Source organism: Podarcis cretensis (genome assembly GCF_951804945.1).
Source record: "Podarcis cretensis genome assembly, chromosome: 8".
Taxonomy (NCBI): domain Eukaryota; kingdom Metazoa; phylum Chordata; class Lepidosauria; order Squamata; family Lacertidae; genus Podarcis; species Podarcis cretensis.
Genome location: NC_137177.1, coordinates 74,139,011 through 74,163,795, shown reverse-complemented (window position 1 = coordinate 74,163,795; position 24,785 = coordinate 74,139,011). Strand labels below are relative to the sequence as shown.

At 47.5% G+C, this 24,785-nt stretch overlaps 2 protein-coding genes across 2 annotated transcripts in view; both read left to right on the top strand.

Annotated features, from left to right (window-relative positions):
* Nucleotides 1–150: 150 nt before the first annotated feature.
* TAS1R3 (taste 1 receptor member 3) lies at nt 151–16,069 on the top strand. Its single transcript, XM_079986895.1, has 6 exons — nt 151–2,502; nt 7,218–7,518; nt 10,346–11,125; nt 12,136–12,339; nt 13,183–13,303; nt 14,800–16,069. Exons 1-6 carry the CDS (start codon nt 2,324–2,326, stop codon nt 15,729–15,731), a joined length of 2,517 nt encoding a protein of 838 aa, XP_079843021.1. The 5' UTR covers nt 151–2,323; the 3' UTR covers nt 15,732–16,069.
* A 1,559-nt stretch (nt 16,070–17,628) lies between these two features.
* Nucleotides 17,629–24,785, top strand: part of LOC307221954 (taste receptor type 1 member 3-like) — a 374,179-nt gene continuing 367,022 nt past the window's right edge. The window contains exons 1-3 of the mRNA XM_079986892.1: nt 17,629–19,627; nt 22,298–22,494; nt 23,976–24,279. Coding sequence (XP_079843018.1) covers nt 22,304–22,494; nt 23,976–24,279 — 495 coding nt within the window. The 5' untranslated portion in view covers nt 17,629–19,627; nt 22,298–22,303. The remainder of the gene's footprint in view (nt 19,628–22,297; nt 22,495–23,975; nt 24,280–24,785) is intronic.

The window sequence follows — 24,785 nt, the reverse complement described above, 5'->3', positions numbered from 1 at the left end:
TCTTAGGGAAGGTATACTTAAATACCTTTTTCAGCTCATTGTATATCATTTCCCAGAAGGCCTTAACCCTAGGGCAAGTCCACCAGAGGTGAAAGAACGTTCCTTCACTTTCCCTGCATTTCCAACACTTATTAGCACCAACACTTTTGAATTGTGCTCGGAAACGTACTGGGAGCCAATGCAGATCTCTTATGCAGCAGAAGGCCCTTAATGAGACCCAAAAGCCTCTCCCTAAATCATAACCTCCCCGCACCCCAGTATCAAACAGTTGCTAATGGCAGCAGCACCATTAGGACCTTAATTCATGGCCCCACAGCCGGGGCAATAGCAGTGGGGGGACACAGACCACAAACAACCACCACAGACTTTCAGATGGTGGAGGAATGGCAGCGTGGCAGGAAACAAACACAGCGTTATCACCTGACATGGGTGTATCAATGCTGATGCCTGTTGCCATGACATGAGAGGGGCCATAGGTCAGCGACAGAGCATCTGCCTTGCATGTGCAAAGTCCCAGTTCAATCCCTGGCATCTCCAGGTGGGGCTGGGAAGGACCCTCAGCCTGAAGCCCTGGAGAGCCACTACCAGTCAGTGTAGACAATCCTGAACCAGGTGAACCTGGGGTCTGACTCTGTATAAAGGCAGTTTCCTAAAGTGGGAGTGAAGGAGCAGTAAACCTTGGCACAACACCTTGCTCCCTCCCAGGAAAGGGTTGGGGAACCTTTTGGGCCACATTCCCTTCTGAGCCAGGGGCAAAAGAATTAGGATAGTTTCTGCACGTACACCTATTATTATCCTCCGTCCAGGCACACTAGAGGCCAAGAATGCACTCCAGCCAGGCAAATACACTTGTGGAGGATGTGAAGCAGGGCCACTGAAGGATGTGGCCTTGGGAGAGATCCAAGGGCCAGGTAGAGAGGCCTGGAGGGCCGCATTCAGCCTCCAGGCTTGAGGTTCCCCCCCCACCAGTGGTAAACCATAACTAATGGTTTGTTGCAAACACAGAGCTAGCTCCCTGCCAGCGAGCAAAAGCAACAAACCACAAGCCTTGGTTTAGTGTTGCCTCTGAACCAGGGACTGTGGTTTGTTTTACTCCCTTAGCCCTGTGGTGCAGCGCAGACCAGGCCCTGAGGCATAGGCAGAGGAAGGGTTGGCGTGTCAACAGCTGGGAGAGAGAGAGAGAGAGTAGGGGGTTCTCTGTGGGTGGCATCAAGGCCCACCCCCAAACCTGGGACCAGTACCCAACCTTTCCCCAACAGCGGTTCCAAAAGTTGTTTGATCCAATGTAGGAATGCAAATATCCAGAGTGTGGGGTCAGGTGGGATTCTATGAGGAATTATAAAATATGCATCAAGCCATTATGTCCACGATGAATGCATTGGGTTTGATATATTGACAATAATTTCTGATCAAATCCCACAACCCTCTGCATCTCTGGCCATTTCCTCTACTGTTCCATTTATCTTTCTTGACCAGTCACGTACACTGCCAGTTGCTTCACCAGGCAGGCATCCTGGGTCATCAAAGACAGTGAGTGGGCAGTTTCTTTGATGTAGCTTTTCTGATATGTTAATCCCAGGATGTTAATCTTAGGGCCAGGAAACAGGTTTCACATGAAGGTGAGAATGATCGCTATCTTCCTGGCCATCCTTCTTATCATGTATATTGCTTGTTTATCACCTCCCAGGGTTGCCAAATGCACTCCTTTGTAGTTCTGTTTTATTTACCCCATGCTTAATTAGTTTTGGTAGTTTAACTTTGTCCCCACGTGGGGTTTGTTGAAATGCTCAGAAGAAATCTGATTGGTTCTTACGAACACTCTGTAAAAGTTCTTTTGTGAATAAAACGACCTGGGCCGAGGGGTGGAGAGGGAGGCACAGATTATTATACGCACCTTTCCCAGAGTCTTGCTGGTTCAAGCCTCTGTGTGTATTCTTATTAATCAGAATTCAATCCTTCCTTTGCTTTGGGAACACCTCAGTCCAAAAGCAAGGAAAGCCCAGACCTTCTTGCAAAAAACCAGGAACCTCTCAAGACCACCCTGTTTGAATAAATCCCTCGTGGCAGGGAGAGCCAGATTGCAGAGGGGCCCAACTCAACAGAATGCCGCAGAAGATTTGGTTAGCACGGGTGGCTAACTATGGCATCTTCCACACCTACACTGCTCATGCAGTGTGTACTTTGCTAAACAAATTCTCTCAGGATGCTTCCCACCTGCTGTAAATTTTATTGAACAAAACGTTTGGCTTTCCAAGGGGCTCCCCTGCCTCGTTCAAAGTTAGGCTGTCCACACGCAGACCAGTCTCAGAAACAGCCGAGAGACATGTCTGTTTTCTTCCTGCTCAGCCTCGGTCTGGATTGGGCCCGGGCCCAGAGCTATCACTGCATGTCTTCCCAGTTTAGAAGACCCGGAGACTACATACTGGGCGGCTTGTTCCCTTTCACGGTGCTCACCTCCAACGTGACGGAACGGACCCTGCCTGACATTTACAACTGTGATAGGTAAGGCAGCAAAAATGGAAAGGACATAGCGATGGTTGGGGAGGTGGCGATGCAGAAACCCCTGTCTTGTGTGTGGCTGGACTTAACTGAATGAAGAGTTACAGTATTTTTTGCTCTATAAGACGCACCAGACCACAAGATGCACCTAGTTTTTGGAGGAGGAAAACAAGGAAAAAAATATTCTGAATCTCAGAATCCAGAACAGCAAGAGGGATCGCTGCGCAGTGAAAGCAGCAATTCCTCTTGCTGTTCTGGCTTCTGTGATAGCTGCGCAGCTTGCTTTTGCTCCATAAGACGCACACACATTCCCCCTTACTTTTAGGAGGGAAAAAGTGAGTCTTATAAAGCAAAAAAAACGGTACTTCCATTGCTCCACTCTCTTTTGTCTCTGGCCACCCCCAGCCCGTGGCAAGTCGCCCCTATGCACCCTCAGGGCTGAAAGAATGTCAGATTAATTGTCAACGGGAAACTATGGAGTAGATTTGAATGCTGTCCCCAATTAACTAGCCAGCTTTTTAAAGTAAAATTATTCAAAATGCAAGTGTCAACAAGACCTTCTTGAAGACTTTTCATTTTTTTCAATGAGCCTTTTAAGTTGATTTCTTTCCCTGTATCAGAATCATTTTTAAGATTGTTCTTCAATGTCATAATAAAAGCAAAGACTGGGAATGGGAGTCGCTTTCTTAAGCTGGGAATCCCCCCCCCCCCCACGTTTATACATTTAGGGTTTTGCTGCTCTCTGAAACGTTATTTGCATGTGTTTTAAGGGTCTTGTAAGCTGCCTCGGGAGGGCAGGGTGCTCTGAAAGGTTAAAAAAACAAAACAAAAGTTGGCAAGGTCATTTGCATCACAGCACAAATTTTACAGCAGCAGCAGTTCAGTCGAGGAACCAACAGCGGAACAGATTCCTGCATTGCAAGAGGTTGGACTAAACAGGTCCCTGCCAACTCTACTGCTCTATGATGATAACAACAACAACAACAACAACAACAACAACAACAACAACAACAACAACAACAACATTATTATTATTATTTTACTTATATCCCGCCCTCCCCAGCCGAAGCCAGGCTCAGAGCGGCTAACAACAATAAAAGTAACACAATTTACATAAAACCCCAATCAATTAAAATGCATTCTAAAATCAACTCATTCTAAAATCAATTCAAAATCAAATTAATGGGCAACCATTGGGCTAGAGTTCTGTGAGGATTACCAAAGGGCTGTGCCTTCGCCAAAGGCCTGGTGGAACAGCGCTGTCTTGCAGGCCCTGTGGAAAGATGTCAAGTCCCGCAGGGACCGGCCCTAGTCTCTTGTGACAGAGCGTTCCACCAGATCGGGGCCACGGCCAAAAAAGCCCTGGCTCTGGTTGAGGCCAGCTTAACCTCCCTGTTGCCCGGGATCTCCAAGATGTTTTTGTTTGAAGACCGTAAGGTCCTCCGTGGGACATAACAGGAGAAGCGGTCCCGTAGGTACGAGGGTCCTACGTCGTATGGGGCTTTAAAGATTAAAACCAGCACCTTGAACCTGATCCTGTACTCCACCGGGAGCCAGTGCAGCTGGTATAGCACCGGGTGAATGTGATCCCGCGGTGAGGACCCTGTAAGAAGCATTCTGCACCCGCTGGAGTTTTTGGGTCAGTCTCAAGGGCAGCCCCATGTAGAGTGAGTTACAATAATAAAGTCTGGAGGTGATCGTTGTATGGATCACAGTGGCTAGGTCAGGGCAAGAGAGGTAAGGAGCCAACTGCTTAGCTTGGCGGAGATGAAAAAATGCCACCTTTGTTATAGCTGCGATCTGCCCCTCCATGGAAAGGGAGGTGTCAAAGATTACACCCAAACTCTTAACGGACGGTGCTGGCACTAATTGCGCCCCCTGCAAGAGATGGGAGTTGCCCCCCCAATCCCATATCGTCCCAACCCAGCCAAAGGACCTCTGTCTTCGAAGGATTTAACTTCAACCAGCTCCCATGTAACCATCCAGCCTATGTAATACAGGACAGGAAGAAAAGGAGCAGCAATTCAGTTATGCTTAAGAGCTCTGACCAGCCTCAAATAGAATGATTAAAAGTGGATGTAAACCAAAAAGCCTTCAGAGACAGCCAGTGTGCTGTAGAGATTAAAGTGCTGGACTAGGACCTGGGAAACGAGAGTTCATGTCCCAGCTCAGGCATGAAACTCGCTGGGTGTGTCTCTGGGGCAGTTGCTGCCTCTGGGCCTGACCTACTTCCCTGGGTTGTTGTGAGGATTAATTGGGGAAGGGAGGGGTGAACCATGGACTCCACCTTGAGCTCTTTAGAAAGAAAGGTGAGGTATAAATTCAGTAAATAAATATACAGTGCCTATTTAAAAACAATCAACCCCTTCCGCATACCCACATTGTTAAATAAATAAATAAATATTTTTTAATTTATACCCCGCCCTTCCTGGTTCAGAAAACCGGGCTCAGGGCGGCTAACAACAAATTTAAAATACATTAGGGCTAGCTGGCTGAATTAGTCCTATTTTTCCCCCCAAATAATTTTTATTAAGTTTCATATTACCAAATTAAACATATCAAACCAATTAGTCCAAATTGTAACAATACATATATAATCCAATTATTTGCCAAATTATAAATTCTTTTTGTGGGGGGTACCCATGCTTCTCGATCGGCAGGAGTCCAATCCTCAACTGTTTTCTGCTGCCTTCATGTTAAGAATGATATTTTCAGTCTCTTCTTCTCAATCCTTGTCGTTGCACATTTTCCTTTTCCTTCGCCTCCAAATTACTCCGCAAGTGGGTTGGGGGGAAAAACAGTCTTATTTGTATTTCTGTGTGGACTTTATACTGCTCTCTCGTAAATCCCAATAATCCAGGCATTTCCGCTCGAGCAAGCACTCGCCATCTTGTCGTTCAGATGAAATACAGTCTAAAGCTCGCTCTTTAGCTTTCCCGACCTGTTGCATCGTAAATTAGCCTTTTTCCAGGAGGGCTGCCCCTTCCAGCTCACAATCTCATCGAAAGAAATAAATCTTCGGCTCGCCCTCCCCCAAGACCAAAACCTCCTGCAACACAGGTCTCGTATCCAGTCTCCATTTTAACTGCGTCACAGAGAGAGCCCTTCTTTCCAAATCCTTTACAGGAAATTTATATCATTCCCACACAGTTCATATTCAGTCCCATTTGCCAATTAGTTGCTGTGACGGATCCTCTCAGAGGGAGGGTTATTAGTAATCACATAGAGGGGAAAAAGATAAAAAGTCATTCTCCCCCCCCCCCTTTAAGTTCCGTTGCACTGCAATCCACATACCAGCTTGTCTGTAGTGCTTTGATTAATCTTCCGTCTCAGTCTTCTTCATTTCGGTGGTAAAACTGTTAGCAGATAAAAACCTCCTGCCTCTCTTGAAACATGTGTGTTATCTTTCACCAAAATTTTCCTTTTAAGTAACGCAACTAGTTTCGCTCCTGAAAGTAGCTTCAGAGGAGTTCCGAGATCCGCCGAGGGTTTACATCCAGTGCCTCACCCCCTCCTTCTTCTGAACTCGGGGGTGATTTACGGCAACCGCAGGTGATAACTGCATCTCTCCCCCCTGGAAAGATGTTAGGGAGACTGATTTACTCCCCATAATCAGCCTCTAATTACCTCGTGTGGGCTGGATAGATGTTAATATCCGCTATCTTTCAAGGCGCCCCAGCGCCCCCCCCCCCGAATTAGTCCTATTTGGGCCAGCGGGGAGACAGGGGAAAATTAGCTGTGAGATCCCAGAGCAGGTAATCTTCATAAAAAGGGGAGGGGGAGGGAAGGAAGGGGAATAAAAGATCAGGCTAAGTTCAAATTGAAAGCCAGGTGGAATTGCTCTGTCTTACAGGCCCTGCGGAAGGAAGTTAAATCCTGCAGGGCCCTGGTCTCATGGGACAGAGAATTCTACCAGGTCGGAGCCATCACTGAGAAGGCCCTGGATGGGTCCCTAGTCACTCTGGAGAGAGGCATTTTAGGGGGTCACGGGTAGTGACGGGAGGATAGAATCTTAGAGTTGGAAGGGAACCCAAGGCTCATCTAGTCCAACCCCTGGCACTGCAGGAATCTCAGCTAAAGCATCCATAGAAAGATGGCCATCCGTCCTCTGCTTGAAAACCTGCAAGGGGGGAGAGTCCTCAACCTCCTGAGAGAGACTCTTCCACTGCCGAACGGGGAAAAGAGGGGACCAGTAGCTTGCCATCCATCAGTTATCTCAAGCTAACATCCCTATTTGCCTCCTCGGCCAACAGCAGAAGGGCACAAATTGTGCAGGGGCAGGGCCACCCCTGAAGCTCCCAGGCATGTTTTTGTGCACCTTCCTGCAATCAGGAGCCCACTCAGGGGAAATTCTAAAGGCAAGCCAGTGTGCTCCTGATCAGGGTTCCAGCCAGCCACCTAGGCTGTCTTCCAGGACACTCTGTTCCACACACTTCCCCCAGTTTTATTAAACCTCGGCAGGTTAACAGTGTTCCCTGCTCAATTGGTTGTTGCACATGTGTTGGGGGAGCAGGGATGTTGCCTCCTTCGGGGGTCTCTCCCCTCCTCCAATGAGCACTTCTGTACTTCTGCGCACTTTGGGGTCCCCCCCCCCAAGCCTCTGACACCTCTTTGCATGGGGCTGGTGCAGTTTGGGCTATGTGAGAGACTGGCACTCAACCCTGCATGTTGCCAATAGAGAGACCGCCATCTCCCCTGTTCTGTCCTCTGTCTCCCAGGCTTTATGCTGCCGGTCTGGTCTGGGCCCTTGGGATGAAGATTGCCATTGAGGAGATCAACAACTCCACCACGCTGCTGCCAGGGATCCGCCTTGGCTATGATATCTACGACACCTGCATGGAACCGGTGGTCACCCTCCAGCCCAGCCTGCTCTTCCTGTCCAGAGCAGGCACAAACAGCATTGGGATCCTTTGCGACTACACGGACTACCAGACCCGGGTGACGGCTGTCATCGGGCCTCACGACTCAATGCTCTCTTCGGTGACAGCCAAGCTGTTTGGCTTCTTCCTGATCCCACAGGTAGAATAACCGTAAGAGCAAATGACACCCTCGTGAGAATAATAATAATAATAATAATAATTTATTTATACCCTGCCCATCTGGCTGAGTTTCCCCAGCCACTCTGGGCGGCTTCCAATCAAGTGTTAAAAACAATACAGCATTAAATATTAAAAACTTCCCTAAACAGGGCTGCCTTCAGATGTCTTTTAAAGAGAAGATAGCTGCTTATTTCCTTCACATCTGAAGGGAGGGCGTTCCACAGGGCAGGCGCCACTACCGAGAAGGCACCAGTGAAACGCACCTATTCCGTGTTTCGGGGTTGTCTCCAAATAAGGCCTACTCATTCATTCAATAGGTTTATTTGTTCTAGCCAAAGGACATGACAATTAGGTCAAAGCAGCATTTTTCAAACTCGAGTGCCCAGCTGTTGTTGGACTACAACTCCCATAATCCCTAGCTAGCAGGACCATTGGTCAGGGATGATGTGCATTATAGTCCAACCCAAATTTGAGAAACACTGCATTAAAGTTCACCCAGATACCAACATAGCAATAATATAGCGAACATCAGTAATAGAAAACAAGAAAAATCAGAAGTACCATCAGCTATCCCAACTTCAGATTAAACCTCAGAGTCCTCAGAATAATTTAAAGCAATGTTCTCTAGATCTCGCTGTCCAATCTTTCCCGCAGCCAGTGCAAAAAGAGCCACTTTATGTGTCACAAAGTTGTTAAGGTAAAGGGACCCCTGACCATTAGGTCCAGTCGTGACCGACTCTGGGGTTGCGGCGCTCATCTCACTTTATTGGCCGAGGGAGCCGGCGTACAGCTTCCGGGTCATGTGGCCAGCATGACTAAGCCACTTCTGGCGAACCAGAGCAGCGCACAGACATGCTGTTTACCTTACCGCTGGAGCGGTACCTATTTATCTACTTGCACTTTGGCGTGCTAATGAACTGCTAGGTTGGCAGGAGCAGGGACCAAGCAACGGGAGCTCACCCCGTCGTGGGGATTCGAACTGCCGACCTTCTGATCAGCAAGTCCTAGGCTCTGTAGTTTAACCCACAGCGCCACCCGCGTCCCCTACAAACTTAACTTAACAAAACGTAACTAAACAAAGTTAACTAAACTTAACAAAGTTGTTAGTGGCCTGCAAAACAAACTGCACTGTTTCATCCATGGTATTCCCACTTCCATACATCAACAAAGGTTTCAAAATCTTGGATCTGGGTAGACTCATTAGAATTAATGGAGCTAAGTTAACCATATGCATTAATTGCAGTGGGTCTAACTTTGCATAGGTCTGGCATCGGTGCAAACCCCCAGGCTGAACTTTCATACCCACTTATCTTGGAGTTGGGCTGGGAGGGAAATGTGATCCGACTGCTCAGACTGAAACACAGCCACCTATTGCAATACACACTTGGAACAAATGTTGCAATCGAGTTCTCCAGGCAAGCAGTAAGTGCAAAAGTGCATGTGCTAGGATCAAGTGTACATAAGAATGCATAAATTAGTGAAAATAGCATTCTATTAGGGGAACGGGCTTTGCAAAAATTTGTGTACGAGGCAAAACTGCATCCAAAGATTACCTTCGTTATGAAAAATGCAAACTAAAATGCTTATGAATTTTCATGAAGATTTTTTTAAAAAATTAAATGGATGTGGAAATGTGGAGAACTGAAATTAAGCTTGGGTGTGGGGAAGAGAAACAGAAAGAAAGTGAAATTAACACGATTCACTTGTTCCTAACTTGGGGTGAGACATTATGAACTCCGTGGATTCTTTTGGTAGTCAACTCAACTGTGCCTCCCCCTTCCTTCCTTCCTTCCTTCCTTCCTTCCTTCCTTCCTTTGGGAGTCCCACAACATTGGGAAGGAGGGGACAGGTTCCTAACCCTGGGCCCACACAAATCCAAACCTCCAAGAGTGCTAACGCCTTGTCAGGGGCCCTACTTATTCATACATCTGCTTAGTCCTCTCCTTCATGTGGTTTCAGCAGGCTGTAGAAGGCATAGGGGCCTTTATTTTTGTTGGAATGGCCAACTGGTGCAACTGAATGAAAACAGCCTTCCCCAGACAGGGACCCTCCAGACATTTTGGACTGCAACTCCCATGATGTAATGATTTCATTGATAAAAAGAGTAATAAGAAGCTTTGTCACTATTCTGTGTACAAAAGCACATGGTTTCAGTTATGCACTTTCTTAGACATGACTTAGACATGGACTTTGGTCCATGTAAACTCTACCTTTCTAAATATACCCAAACTAAATCCTCCCTCACCATTTATCCCAAAACAATAACAACACTGATCCTACTTTATCTCACTAACCCTGACACAAACCTTCCGAACACTCCCACCCCAACTGATGGGAATTGCGGCCCCAAATATATTGAGGGCACCAGCTTAGCTGGGTCCAGATTACATGACGGGAAATGCGCTAATGTGTTGTACCCAACCAACTTCTGCTTTAGAGCAGACCCATTGGAATGAATTAATGGATCTCAGTTTGTCATGCCCATTAACTTCAATGGGTCTCCTCCATGTAGTATGATTGGACACAGCTCATTAATAGGGTATTGCTTGACATTCAGTGTGGTTTTTAATTGCTGTAAGCCAGTGATGGCCAAACTTGGCCCTCCAGCTGTTTTGGGACTACAACTCCCATCATCCCTATCTAACAGGACCAGTGGTCAAGGATGATGGGAACTGTAGTCCCAAAACAGCTGGAGGGCCAAGTTTGGCCACCACTGCTGTAAGCAGCCATGGGGAGTTGGTCTATTTGGAATGGCGGCCTGCAAAGTCACCACATAAATTAAACATTGGTACGATTGTGGCCTTCAGATCAGCTATGGAGCCACCATGGAGGCCCTGAACAACGAGGAGCTGTATCCCTCTTTCTTGCGGACTGTGCCCAGCGACAAGAGACAGCTGGAAGCCATGGTCCAGCTCCTGCAGGCTTTCAAGTGGAATTGGATCGCGGTCATTGGCAGCAACGATGAATATGGCCGTGGAGGCCTCAGCCTCTTGTCGTCCATGGTGGCCAGCAAAGAGATCTGCATCGCCTTCGAAGGGCTGATCCCAGCCGACGTGTCCAACCCGAGCCTCCAAGTGAAGATGAGGCAGACGATCCAGTCGATCAACGAGTCCAAAGTCAACGTCATCGTCCTCTTCGCCAGCGACCGGCCTGTCCGGGCTTTCTTCAAGCTGTGCTTGGAGCTGGGGCTGAGCCAGAAGGTGTGGTTGGCCACCGAAGCCTGGGTGATGTCCGACGTGGTCACCTCTGTGGACAAGATCCAAGCCATTGGGACAGTCATCGGCTTCGTCATAAAGGGGGGGACAGTCCCTGGCTTCGAGGAGTACGTCTACAGACTTTTAGAGCTGACCCAAGAGGACGGCTTCTGCAACACATCCCAGGAGGAAGTGGACAAGATGGACTCCGATGTCCTGGGACCGCAATGCTGGCAATGCAACTACATCTCTCGCCGAAACATCACCGCGGTGCTCAAGCACCGGCAGACGTACGCTGTCTACACCGCAGTGTACAGTGTAGCTCACGCACTCCACAACTTGTTGTGCTCCCAGAGAGGGATGTGTCATAAGGGTAACATCAAATCTTGGAAGGTAGGCGAGAGGCAGTCAGCTGCCCATCGACTGATAATACAGTGAGGCCTGGTGACCTGTTTTCGCTCACGTGGTTTGAAATTGTTATTATTTATTATACTTTTTAGTAACACAAAACAACTTAACAACAATAACTAGCACATGCATTAACACCAGCTTATAACCAAACAATCTCAAACACATTCATATTTTCAAAAGCCAGTATTAAAACATCCCATCCTCTGAAATAGGCCGCAGATCGTTAAAAGTCAAAAGCCTGGAAGAAAACAAATGTTTTTGCCTGGTGCCTAAAGATAGGAGATGATGGTGCCAGGCAAGCCTCCCTGGGGGGAGCATTCCACAAGCAGGGAGCCACCACTGAAAAGGCCCATTCTCATGCTGCCACCCTCCAGACCTCCTGTGCACAAGGGGACAGATGGAGAAGGGCGTCATACTGTGATCACAGAATCAGATTGGTTCATATGGGGAGATGCGGTCCTTGAGGTATTGAGGTCCTGAGCCTTTCAAGACTTTATAGGTCAAAACCAGCACCTTGAATTGGCATCCAGAAACTGACTGGCAGCCGGTGCAGTTGGGCCTTGATTGGCGTTATATGCTCAAACTGTCCAACCTGGCTGCCAAATTCTGCACCGGCTGCTGTCCATTACATGACTTGGCCAAAACAACCTCTGGATCAAACAGGGAACGGGTTTGCTTAATTAGGCCCAAGGGCCAGAGGTCCCCCAACCTGCCCTAAAATCTTCCTGGCAATGAATGGGTTAATGCCCTCAAGCACACCCGAGAGCAGCAAGGCAGTTTAAGAGCCACAAGGCAGGCTGAGTGGCACATACAGCTTTGTCCTGCCACGTTTTGCCACCTGATATGGCTGCCTTGCTTTGGCTAACAGTAGGACCAGCCTTGCAGAGAAGTGGTTAGTCCAGGCAAGGGGACATGGGATTAGGGGTCCAAGGGTGAGGGGACACGGGAGTTAGCACAGGACCCACCCACAGCCACCTTTTCCTTCCATCCAGCTGCTGGACAAACTGAAAGACGTCCATTTCAACATCTCCAACCAGCTGCACCATTTCGAAGACTACGGCAGCATCAACCTCGGCTATGAGGTCATTGGCTGGAGGTGGCGGGACAGTGGGATTGAGCACATCACCCTTGGGAACTTCAACGCAAAACTGAACATCAATACATCCTTGGTCCAGTTTCATACAGAGGATGGAAAGGTAAAGAGAGAGGGGGAGGAATGCAACAAAGGAGTACAGTAAAGTGAGTGATCTCTTTGCTTGCTTCCCACCCACAAATATCCCCACACTAATTATCTGTCTGATCTATTTGTTTCTCAAAGTTGTATCCTGCCATTCCTCCAAGGCAACAAGCTAGATATGCTAAGGCAGTGTGCCCAACATGTATTTAAAACACGATCCCCACTCCCCCAATAATTCTGGAAATGGTAGCTTACCCCTCAGCACCCATAACCCATAACTCAGCTACAATTCCCAGCACTCATAACTAATGACAGTTCCCAGGATTCTTATTTGGGGTGTGTGTGTGTGATTTAAATTCGTGGTGTGCATGCAGGCCAGATACAATTAATTTGTCCAGACAAAGGAACACAGGAAGCTGTCCTATACTGAGCCAGAAACGTTCAGTATTTGTCTGCACTGACTGGCAGTGACAGACCTTAAGGTCTTAAGGTTGTGGGTTTGAACCCCACATTGGATGAAAGATTCACGTGTTGTGGAGAGTTGGACCAGATGATTCTTGGGATCCCGTCCAACTCTGTGATTCTATGATCCAGGATTTCAGACCCGAGTTGTTCTGAGTCCTCCCTGGGGGGTTGAAGCTGGGGCCTTTTTGTATGCAAAACAGATGCTCTACTACTGAGCTATGGCCTTTCCCCCAAGTAGGGGGAGCAGGAAGATGGAGGGGAGAAGGAATGGTATAAGGAGCTAGGAGAACAAGGGCGAAAGATGAGCAAAGGGAACAGCAAGAGAGGAGGAAAAGAAGATAGCTTTGCAGGAGGTAGACATTTAATGCTAACATTGGTTGCTCTCCCTTTTACTTAGGCTCCCATCTCTGAGTGCCTTACGACATGTCAGCCTGGGCAGATCCGTCGGATGAAGGGTTTCCACCTCTGCTGCTACGACTGCATTGACTGCGAGAGGGGCACTTATTGCAGTTCTCCAGGTGAGAAGGATTGGGGCCTTGGGGTGACTTCCCTGCGTCACACTCAGAGATCGCAGAGAATTCTGACAGATATATGAGCAGCAATTGCTGGTCTTCATTTATCCACCCCGTATCCAGAACGGAAATCAATCCAGCAGATTCTATTGGTATTTGCTTGTTGTTTTTGGTCTGCAAATGGTACGTAATTGGCAATGCCCCCTTTGCATTGAAATGAATGATGTGGAACAACATAATTCATTATGTAATCAATTATGACATCCATTGGTTAAGTAAAATTCTGCCACAGCAGACAGGGATATGAGACACAATCATTTGTGTTGCAAGCAGAACTGCAGCAGAACAGAAACAGCCTTGCATGTGATGTAAATGGGTTGGAAGAGAAATTTATTCCTTCTTTACATTCCTAGCTACAGTCACTGTATACAGGGACAGCAGCTCTTGGTGAGAGGAGACGAGGGTGGACAGCTCAGTTTATTCCTGATCAGTGTCAGTTCCATGTTTGTTCATTCCTGAGTCGGCTCCACCCCACTTCTGCATTAATCTGCTCAAGTTTTCAGTAAAAAAATAAGGTTGTATTAAATACTTATCTTTCTCACCAAAACCACTGCTACTAGTCAAAATAGATGCTTTCCATGAAACCAAAAACTTGACTCCAGTTAAAATTTCACTCCCCACCTGGATAAAATGGTTTCACCACCATAGGAAGCTGCACGTACAGAGCCAGACTATTGGCTCCATCTGATTCTGTACTATCTACACCGACTGGCAGCAGCTGCCCAGGGTTTTAGACAAGGGACCTTTCCCAGGGCTATGTGGCAATGCCAAGGCTTGAACCTGGGACCTTCTGCATGCAAAGCCGGTGCTCTACCACTGAGTTACAACCCTCCTCTTAAAATATTGGTACAGAGAAAGCTGTATTATATAGAGTCAGACCATTGGCTCTTTTAGCTTAGTCTACCCTGACTGGAGTGGGACGCGGGTGGCACTGTGGATTAAACCACAGAGCCTAGGACTTGCTGATCAGAAGGTCGGTGGTTTGAATCCCTGCGACAGGGTGAGCTCCCGTTGCTTGGTCGCTGCTCCTGCCAACCCAGCAGTTCGAAAGCACATCAAAGTGCAAGTAGATAACTAGGTACCAATCCAGCGGGAAGGTAAACGGTGTTTCGGTGCACTGCTCTGGTTCGCCAGAAGCAGCTTAGTCATGCTGGCCACATGACCCGGAAGCTGTACACCGGCTCCCTCGGCCAATAAAGTGAGATGAGCGCCACAACTTCAGAGCTGGCCACGACTGGACCTAATGGTCAGGGGTCCCTTTACCTTTGCCCTGACTGGATCAGCACTCCAGGGTTTCAAGCAGGAGTCTCACCCGACTCTACCTAGAGAGGATGCAAATGCAATCTGGGAGCTGTTGCATGAAAGCCAGGCACTCTGGCCCTTCCCCAGGAAGACACCCCCTCGCTTGCAAAATGTACAGCTGCCTCCCTGCTCTTTTACAGAGGACACAACCTGCACTGCCTGCCCCACAGAACAGTGGTCCCCTGGACGCAGCACACGGTGTTACGACCGCAGCGAAAAGTATCTGTTCTGGTCCGAGCCTCTGGCCATCATCTTGGTAGCCTTGCTGATATTCGCGGGGACTCTCACCTGCTTCTCGGGGTCCCTGTTTCTGAGGAACCTCCACACCCCCGTGGTGCAGGCCGCCGGGGGAGCCATGTGCCTCGTGGGCCTCCTCTGCCTAGCCCTGATGTGCCTCAGCTGTGGCCTCTACATCGGCAAGCCCAGCCCGACCGTCTGCCTGATGCAGCAACCCTCCTTCGCCTTGTGCCTCAACCCTTGCTTCTCCACCATCACGGCCAAGGCCCTCCAGATCATGCTGGTGAACGACTTTGCAAGCAGCCGCCGTGGTTTCCTGCACAACCTGATCCAGAGGCGGCCGTGGGCCATCGTGGCCTTGTGCTTTCTGGGTGAAAGTGCCCTCTGCCTTGGGTACATCTATGTCAACCCGTCCACTCCGGGCAAGAACTACAAGCTCTTGCCCACCCAAGTCCTCATCCAGTGCAGGATAAAGTCCTGGGCTGCCTTCGCCTTCATGCATGGGAACAACAGCCTCCTGGCCTTCACCTCGTTCCTCTGCACCTTCATGGTGCAGACGTCTCCCAAGAAGTACAACATCGCCCGCAGCATCACCTTCGCCATGCTCGCTTACTTCATCGCCTTGATCTTCTTTATCCCCACCTACGCCACCGTGGGGCTAGAGTACCAGCCCGCCGTGCAAGTGAGTGCCATGCTCCTGTGTGCTACAGGGCTGCTCGCGGCTTATTACCTCCCCAAGTGCTACATCCTGCATTTCAAGCCGGACTGGAACACAGTGGACTATTTCCAAGATTACGCCAAAGAGGTGCCGCAGGAAAACGACCCCAAAAAGTAGGTGTCGTAGCCGATGCTAGTCCTACCCACACAGGAAACCTGCTGTAGTTAAGGGCATGGCTAACTTAGGCCTGGTCGTTTCAATGGGTCTACTTTGAGGAGGACTTGGTCGGAGACAACCCAAGCAGAAGTCTCTGAAGCAGGAAGGGAAGTCTCTACTTTGATGGGGTTAACAGTGCGACTTGTATCGCTGCCCTAGTATAGAAGCTTTTATTGGTGTGTGTTTTTATTTCGTTGGGTTGGACGTAGATACAAATTTGTATTGATGGGATAAACTCGTTCGAGAGGCCTTGCATTCTAGTCCTCCTACTCAGGGTTGGCAAGCCAGAGTTAGAGATGGGAAAACATCCACAAACAACAAAAATGCCTCCTCTCCCTTTCTTAGCCCCAGGGGATCATTGCAGAACACTCATGCAATGTGGGACTGGAACCTATATACGTCTCACAGAGATGGCTTACTCACAGTTGTCTCCAACCCTGTCCTATTCTGCTCCGTGAATGGGAAGCTGCCTTAGCATCTATGCGTGGCATTTCATTAGATTTGAAACAGATTGCTTCAAACCCAACGAAAATGATGTTTAAGGTATACCTTTAACCTAGTGCCTTTACATAAAGGAGTTGCCTGCTTCAGACAGATGCTGGCAATGAAATCTTCTTTTGAAGCATATAATTTGGGCCTTGCTTAGTGGTGTCTTCTGTCTAGTTAGAAGTTATTGTCCATGTTGCAGGAAAAAGCCTCTTGAATTATATCCCTGTAACGTGGAGACTAATGGATTGACAGTGGAGGTGGAGACCTTATGGTGGCCAACAGATTAAGGGTTGTCTCCAACATTGGACTTACTCAGAGGGGACCCACTGAAATCAATGGGCACGGCAAACCTAGGTGCATTATTTTCAATGGGTCTACTCTGAGTAAGACATCATTAGAGGTTGGTGTCTTTTTTAAGATTGCAAGGACAAACATTCCTGCATCCACTGCTCCGTGCTGAGGTCTCCCTACACGCAGCTTACATTCGTCAAATCTAGTTTAAGATGTTTATTTGGACATATGGACTGTCTTATTGATTTATACATTTAAACGGATTGGTGGGATAGTCTTACTGTTAATGTCTGCTGGCAGTGTTTTTTACCTCTTTCTGTTACATTTGCAAATAAAAAACATATTTTAAAAAGAAGTTGTCTTTATACCTAATCAGGGCTGTGTCAAGTAGCTACACACCCCATCACTGCTCATACATCACACAAGGCTACTAATGGGCGAGACTAGTCAACAGGTGTGACATTGGAGGTGTGGCCATTATGCATTGGGACACACGCATGGGAACTTCTGCATAGGGGTGCAGAAGAGTTAAAATTCCCATTCATCAGTGTCAGGGGCTGGACTAAGGAGGAATGGTGGCGACTGCCCCACCTTCTCCTGGCCCTTCCTGAGAAGAGGAGGACAGTATAGATTTAGATCAGTGGTTTGCAGAAGGGTTCAGAGGGCAGAAGCTGGGAAATATTGGAAGAGGAACAGAAGGAAGAATAAGAAGAAGCACCAGGAGAGAGACAGCTGACAGGCTCAGTGTCCTTGGAGAGCATTCCTGACCCCCCCCCCCTTCTCCCACAATGAGATGGGCATTGAGAGTAGAAAAACAGAGAGCTCAGTGGCAAAAGGCTCAGATTAGCCGATGCAGGACTGGTGTAGATTAAGGGAGGCAAATGGGAGAGCGACTTTACTTGGAGCAACACTATCATTGCATAGAGACTACATCCCTTTGTCTCACTCTGTGAATACTGAATAAATTATGTGGTAAGGACTTTTTGTGTTAGCTGCTTTTTTTTTTTTGGCTGTAATCCCTAAGCCTTGACCACCAGTGATGTTCATTTGGGCCAGCCCCCCTCTCTTGTGCCAGACCTATCATGCAAGATTGCTGGAAACATAAAACAGGATAACTCTATACACACTATCTTGCGTGCTTTGAGTGAGTCAGTGGTGTAGCAGTTTGAGTGTCAGATCAGAACCTGGGAGATCAGGGTTCAAATCTTCATTCGGCCAGCTAGTCGCTGTCTCTAAGCCTAACCTATCTCACAGGGCTGCTGTGAGAATAAAGTGGAAGACAGGGAGAGCCTTGGAGGATAGGCAGGATTACATATGTAGTAACTAAAACACATTTTAATAAAATAAGGGAGATGAAATGTTGAAAGAAGATATGGAAAATAGCAATTATATTTTAAAATATGTATTTTGAGGAGGAAGAATCCTAGACATCCTACCCATTATGTTGCCCACATTTGCCACAAACCAGATGAAACCAGATATGTTTACGGCTTAAAGGCAGCACAAGGGGGTTATTTTCTCACAGAGATTTGAATGCATTGGTTGAATCTCCTTGCAAAGAACATGAAAATGAGACGGGATGGTGAAAATGAGAATGATGGAATGATGCGAGAAAAGCCTCAGGACACCCTCCCCTGCCATGCAAATAGTTTTGTTTCCAAGTTAAAGCCAATTCACGCTCAAAGCCTCAATGGATATGCAAAAAAAAAAAAAAAAAAAGATCAGGAAAAGGGACCAGTGATATCACTGCAGATGACAAATGACACGACAAATTACAGAGTGTTAAGACCACTGAAGACCAACTAAAACACCCCACAGTAGAAGCAAACATCAACTTTTAATAAGGTAGCTTTAAAAGAACAAAATACCAAACCTATTACCTCGAGGCTGGTGTTGGGGGGTTTGCTTGTTTTATACAGATGTTATTATTTTATTATTATATTTATTACCTGTCCTTACCAGCAGATCTCAGGGTGGGTTACAACTATTGAAAACTCAGAATTGAAAATGGTTAAAATAGATTTCAGGACTTGGGAATAGGGCAGGTCCTTAAAACACTCTCAGGTGTCAAAGAGGCCAGTGTAAAAATATCACTGATGCAGTAACAGTGCATTAGTGGTAAATTTATACTGAACTGTCCACACATCTTTCCACTTTATTAGTTGTTCTGCGATGCTTCCCCAATGCCGCCATATTACGCCCATCTGGAGGGGCAACTCTTGTGCCATAGTGCAACTTACGTGAAGTGAGTCCTGATATACACATTTGGGCTTGTGCTCTGCCTAATCCATGCATTACTGCTATTTCCCCCAATACAATTCATTTTAATGTTATTTTGGCTTATAAAATATGCATTTTTAAACATACTTTTCATACATAATGTGCACACATTTGTGTGCACTTTATTTCGTTGGAAAACTATAACAAAATTCAGAGAAGTGCAAAACTGTGTAACAAAATTCAGAGAAGTGCTAATTTTGACAGACAGCTGTGTTTCGGCTTGTGCACCGTTTCAAAAAGTGTGAATGAAGTAGATGGGCATCAAAACGCAAAAGCAAATTTCTCTTCCCCCTCCCAAGTCCCTACCCACCAACACCCAGCCACTGCACAGCTTACTGGGACTGGGCAAGTGCAGGATTAACCGACCACAGGTTACATACCAACAGTTCAGCACTGTAGCATTCGTGCTTGCATGTTTGCATGGCGAGGGCAGATAATATTGTTTCGCTAGCTGGATTTGGCCCATGGGCTGCCTGATGGCCACCCACTGTTTCCAGAACATCATGCAAATGATTCATTTTGCTTATGATTTGATTTAATGGCCTCCACCTGCCTTTTCACGGGGCAGAGTCACCCAGGTACCATTTGTCATTGCGTTCCACCGACTACTATTCAAATGTAACATATTCCTAGGCTTTAAAGCCTTTGCCTAGTGGGCATCACCTCTAAGATCGCCATCCTAGTCAAGCAGGCCAACAGGATCAAACACAAATGGCCAGAAGGGCGGAATGCAGCTTCATGGGCTGAAAGAGAGAGCGACCACAGGTATGGATATGAAGCAGAGCAAATAAAGGAAGGTAAGTCTATTCCCCCTTTCTTATGAACTGACTCCATAGGTAAAGGTAAAGGGACCCCTGACCATTAGGTCCAGTCGTGGCCGACTCTGGGGTTGCGGCGCTCATCTCACTTTATTGGCCGAGGGAGCCAGCGTACAGCTTCCAGGTCATGTGGCCAGCATGACTAAGCCGCTTCTGGCAAACCAGAGCAGCACACGGAAACGCCTTTTACCTTCCCTTCTGGAGTGGTACCTATGTATCTACTTGCACTTTGACGTGCTTTCGAACTGCTAGGTTGGCAGGAGCAGGAACCGAGCAACGGGAGCTCACCCCGTCGCCGGGATTCAAACCGCCGACCTTCTGATCAGCAAGCCCTAGGCTCTGTGGTTTAACCCACAGCGCCACCCGCGTCCAAACTGACTCCATAGCCACTTTCAAATAGCTAAAGGGCTGTCACGTGGAAGATGGAAGCACGCTTGTTCTCTCCTGCTCTGGAGGACCCAAATCAATGGCTTTGAGTTACAAGAAAGGAGATTCTGACTAAACACAAGGAAGAACTTTCTGACAGTATGAGCTGTTTGACAGTGGAACAGAACTCCCACGAGAGGTGATGGACTCCTCTTCCTCAGAGGTTTGTAAACTGAGGTTGGGTGGCCACCTGTCATGTATGATCTAGTTGAGATTCCTGCATTGCAGGGGGTTTGTGCTGGGTGATCCCCAAGGTCCTTTCCGACTCTACGGTTCTACGAAAAGAACTACAACAAAACATTTTCTTAACACGAAGTGCATTAACCCTGTTTTGCAAGGAAAGCTTGTTTGCTTTATCACGTTTATTAGTATTAAATCGCTCCATCGTCTCTGCTGTGACAGGCCAGTCCCATCAGGCCTCCTGTCCCTCAACAGTCACCTGGGGGCAAGCCATTCCACCAAGCTGCCTCAGTGAGAGAGTCAGGAAGCAGAAAGCTCATTCCAACAAGCACCTCCAGCCCCTGAACTGTGCAGACTGGTCATTATAAGAACAATGGCCCGAGTTTGATTCCCCCTCTTCCTTCCATGTCTTTCCCCCCCTTGTGCCGTGCTTTTTTTAGATTGTAAGTCTGCAGGCAGGGATGGTCTTGTTTTCATTGACTATATATAAGTCACTCTTAGCAGGGCAAAAATGTTCTGAATAACAACAATAGTTACCCACCATTCACCCAAAGGTCCCACAAATTTAAAATAGAACATTAAACCAGTTTAAAACAGCTTGCAATCACGGAAGGGGGGATCTGAAAAATATACACCTCAAAGGCCAGAGTAAAAAGCATTGAAGCTGATATAAAGCTGTGGGCCAGATTTTGAGCTCAGGAGTCTTATCAGTAGTTTTGCCCGCCCTGTGGAATGCCCTCCCGTCAGGTGTCAAGGAAATTATTATTATTAATAATAATGATGATGATGATGTAATTATTTAATTATTTATACATTGCCCATTTGGGCGGCTTCCAACATCTATAACAACATTAAAAAACTGTCAAACATTAAAAACTTCCTGATACAGGCCTGCCTTCAGATGTCTTCTAAAAGTTGTGTAGCTCTTTATCTTGGCACCTGATAGTAGGGCCTTCCAAAGGGAGGGCGCCACTACTGAGATGGCCCTCTGCCTGGTTCCCTGTAACTTTACTTCTTGCAGTGAAGGAAACACCAGATAAACAACTACCTGACTTTTAGAAGACATCTGAAGGCAGCCCTGTAAAGGGAAGTTTTTAAAAGTTTGATGTTTTACTGTGATCGATGTTTTAATTTGTTGGACGCTGCCCAGAGTGGCTGGTGCAACCCAGTCAGATTGGTGGCATTTAAATAATAAATTATTATTATTATTATTATTATTATTATTATTATTATTACCTCTCCACATCCTGCAGCCCAGCATGGCATGGGCAGGTGGCTGGATCACCTGTCAATCATCTGATGCCACCATGATATCAGAAGACTGAGAAGTGGGTAGTCCCACCCACCTATCAAAGTTGGCCTGTGAGGGTAAAGGGAGAGAGTGACCAAGCCGGAATGAACTGCCCATGTGCCACCTGATGGACAGGGAGTTCAAGCCTGCTTTCTACAGGGTTCAGGTGCACACAAAAATTCATTCACGCCCAGCAGGATAAGGCGACACATCACAAAGCTGCTGGTTTGTACCCTGCTTCTCTACCAGGTGGCCTTCAGACAAGCCCTGCAATATGGGAAGAAGTACTGCCTTGCATAAGGGGCGCAGGTGGTGCTGTGGGTTAAACCACAGAGCCTAGGACTTGCTGATCAGAAGGTCAGTGGTTCGAATCCCCGCGATGGGGTGAGCTCCCGTTGCTCAGTCCCTGCTCCTGCCAACCTAGCAGTTCGACAGCACGTCAAAATGCAAGTAGATAAATAGGTACCGCTCCAGAGGGGAAGGTAAAAGGCGTTTCCGTGCGCTGCTCTGGTTCGCCAGAAGCGGCTTAGTCATGCTGGCCACATGACCCGGAAGCTGTATGCCAGCTCCCTTGGCCAATAAAGCGAGATGAGCGCCACAACCCCAGAGTCGGCCACGACTGGACCTAATGGTCAGGGGTCCCTTTACCTTTACCCTACTGCCTTGCATGGTTGTTGTGAATCACACATGACAAACAGCATGTAAACACTAGGCATAAAACAGAGATCTACCTTCCATTTTCCCCATCACAGGCTAAAATGGCTCTCAGTGCACTGCTTGGGCTCCTGGTTCCCATCCTTTCCATACAACTGAATGAAGCAAAGGCCAAGTCCCTGTTGACCCAGTTTAGTGCTCCGGGGGACTTTGTCCTTGGTGGGATGTTTGCCTTTCACTCCAAAGTACAGTACTTAAGCCAGGATGTGGAGCTGAAGACTCCCAAGTGTTCCAGGTGAGTAGGACCAAAAGAACCTCAGCAACATGCACAGTCCACCAAGACTAGAGATGTAAAATTTCCAGGCATCTGAAGTTATGGAAAAGCACTTTCTTCAACATTTCATTCATCATTGTAAAAGAAAATATTTCAATATCAATTTCCCCAATTTCTTGACACCTCCGCACAATAATACCTAGGCTGGGAAAACCAGACCACCCCCACCCCCGAAATCCCCCCACAGCAGACTTGTTACGAGTATCTCTTTCTGGGCTTCCGAACAAGGCAAGGGAGCTGTCCAGCATCAGTTGGTGCTGAACGGAAGAGGAGCTGTCCAGAGGGCATCTAGGCTAGGAACGAGCCTACGGAAGTTGTTGCACCAGCAACTTCCAGGCATCCAACTGGGGTTTAAGCATTCCACCTGTCTGCTTCTATCCTTGCCCCCCTCAGTTATGACTTTTATAGCCCTAGTCCCTCCTCCCAAGTAGGACACTGACCAGGCTGCCTCATGTGACAAATTGAGAGCTGTGCTAAGCAGAAGGAGCTTAAGTTTAGACTCCATACCAAACTAGCAAGAATTGTGTGGGGTGAGCCTAATTGGGGACATAGCGAGACTCCCAGTTCTTCTGATTTTCTGGCTGAGGCATTGTCTTGTGGAGGTGATCTCAGAGGTTCCCTGGTCCCAGTTTATGCTGGGAGGGGGGATGCTGACATCATTTTCTGACAGTAAGGTCTCATTTTATTCCAGCTTAAGCAAGGCAATGTCCTGACGCTGCATAAGACACATGATAGCACCTCTGAGTCAAGGATGCAAAAAGCTTGTCATGTCCAGACGGGAAAGGATAGCTAACTGAGGCTGCTAATTGGAGAATCCATTAGAGCAGAGGTGAAGATATTGTTGGGCTCCAACTCCAGTCAGGCCTGTGTGATTAATTTATTCCAACCCATCTCATCTCTGACTCAACCTTCTATTCGTTTTTGTCATTCCAAGGTGCTTCAACGAAATGGTACGGTCCTAATGGGAAAGGTTGTTCCACCTCAGTAAAATTAGGAGTATGCAGAGGGTTGAGTGTGGCTTCTGAGTCTGATTAGAGATCAGATTTCATCTGTAGCAATCACACACATAGGAGATATTTATAGAGTAAGAAAATAACAAAGCTGCTTATTATAGGAAGTGCATAACTTGGATAGAGAGGTTTCTAGTTCTAAGCTAACTAATCTAGAGAAGACAAAGGCAGTCATGCATGCTCCTTTGTTCTCAGAGGATAGATCCAAAATGACCTTGAGGTCTGAGAGAGAAGTGTAAGAGGAGGAAGTTGTAAACAGGATGCAATCTAAGGTGTCTAAACTCCTATCTGCTAAACTGAGTTGCACCCAGACTCCCAACAAACTAAGCCCCTTTGACATCACCCCCAATTCTTGACTTGAAGTCCAGCAAAGGAACCTTTGTCATTCACCATCCTTGAAATGATTAACTTTTTTTTAACTGCCTCCCTAAGCTTCGACATTACTGGCTACAAGCGCCACCTGAGCATGCGCTTTGCCATCGACGAAATCAACAACTCGACTTCTCTGCTCCCCGGTGTCAAGCTCGGCTATGAAATCCACAACACTTGCAACAACCCAGCCGTGGCCAACAAGCCCACAATGTCCTTCCTCTCCAAGTACCCCAACCACTATGGCGTGGAGGTGCAATGCGATTATACCAACTATAAGCCTCGAGTTGTTGCCGTCGTCGGCCCCGGCAATTCGGAGCTGAGCGTGCTGGTGGCTCGCTTCTTGAAGTTTCTTTTGATCCCAGAGGTAAGATGGGAAGTGCATCGCACTGGCTCTTATGAAGATCTCTTCCTCCCTTCAAGGAAGAGCCTCCACTGGTGTGTTTTGAGCAGGATCCAAGGCGCTACATTAAGGCAGAAGGTTGAGATCTATCTGGGTGGTCGACCAGCAGAATCAAGAATTACAGTGGTGCCCCGCAAGACGAATGCCTCGCAAGACGAAAAACCCGCTAGACGAAAGGGTTTTCCGTTTTTAGAGGCGCTTCGCAAGACGAATTTCCCTATGGGCTTGCTTCGCAAGATGAAAACGTCTTGTGAGTCTTGCAAGTTTTTTCCCTTTCCCCCCCTTTTTCTAAGCCGCTAAACCGCTAATAGCGCTAATCCGCTAATCGGGATGCTTCGCAAGACGAAAAAACCGCTAGACGAAGAGACTCGCGGAACGGATTATTTTCATCTTACGAGGCACCACTGTATGATTATGATAAATTACCTGACCTTCACAGTAAGGTCCCAGGGCGGGTTAAGGTGCATCTA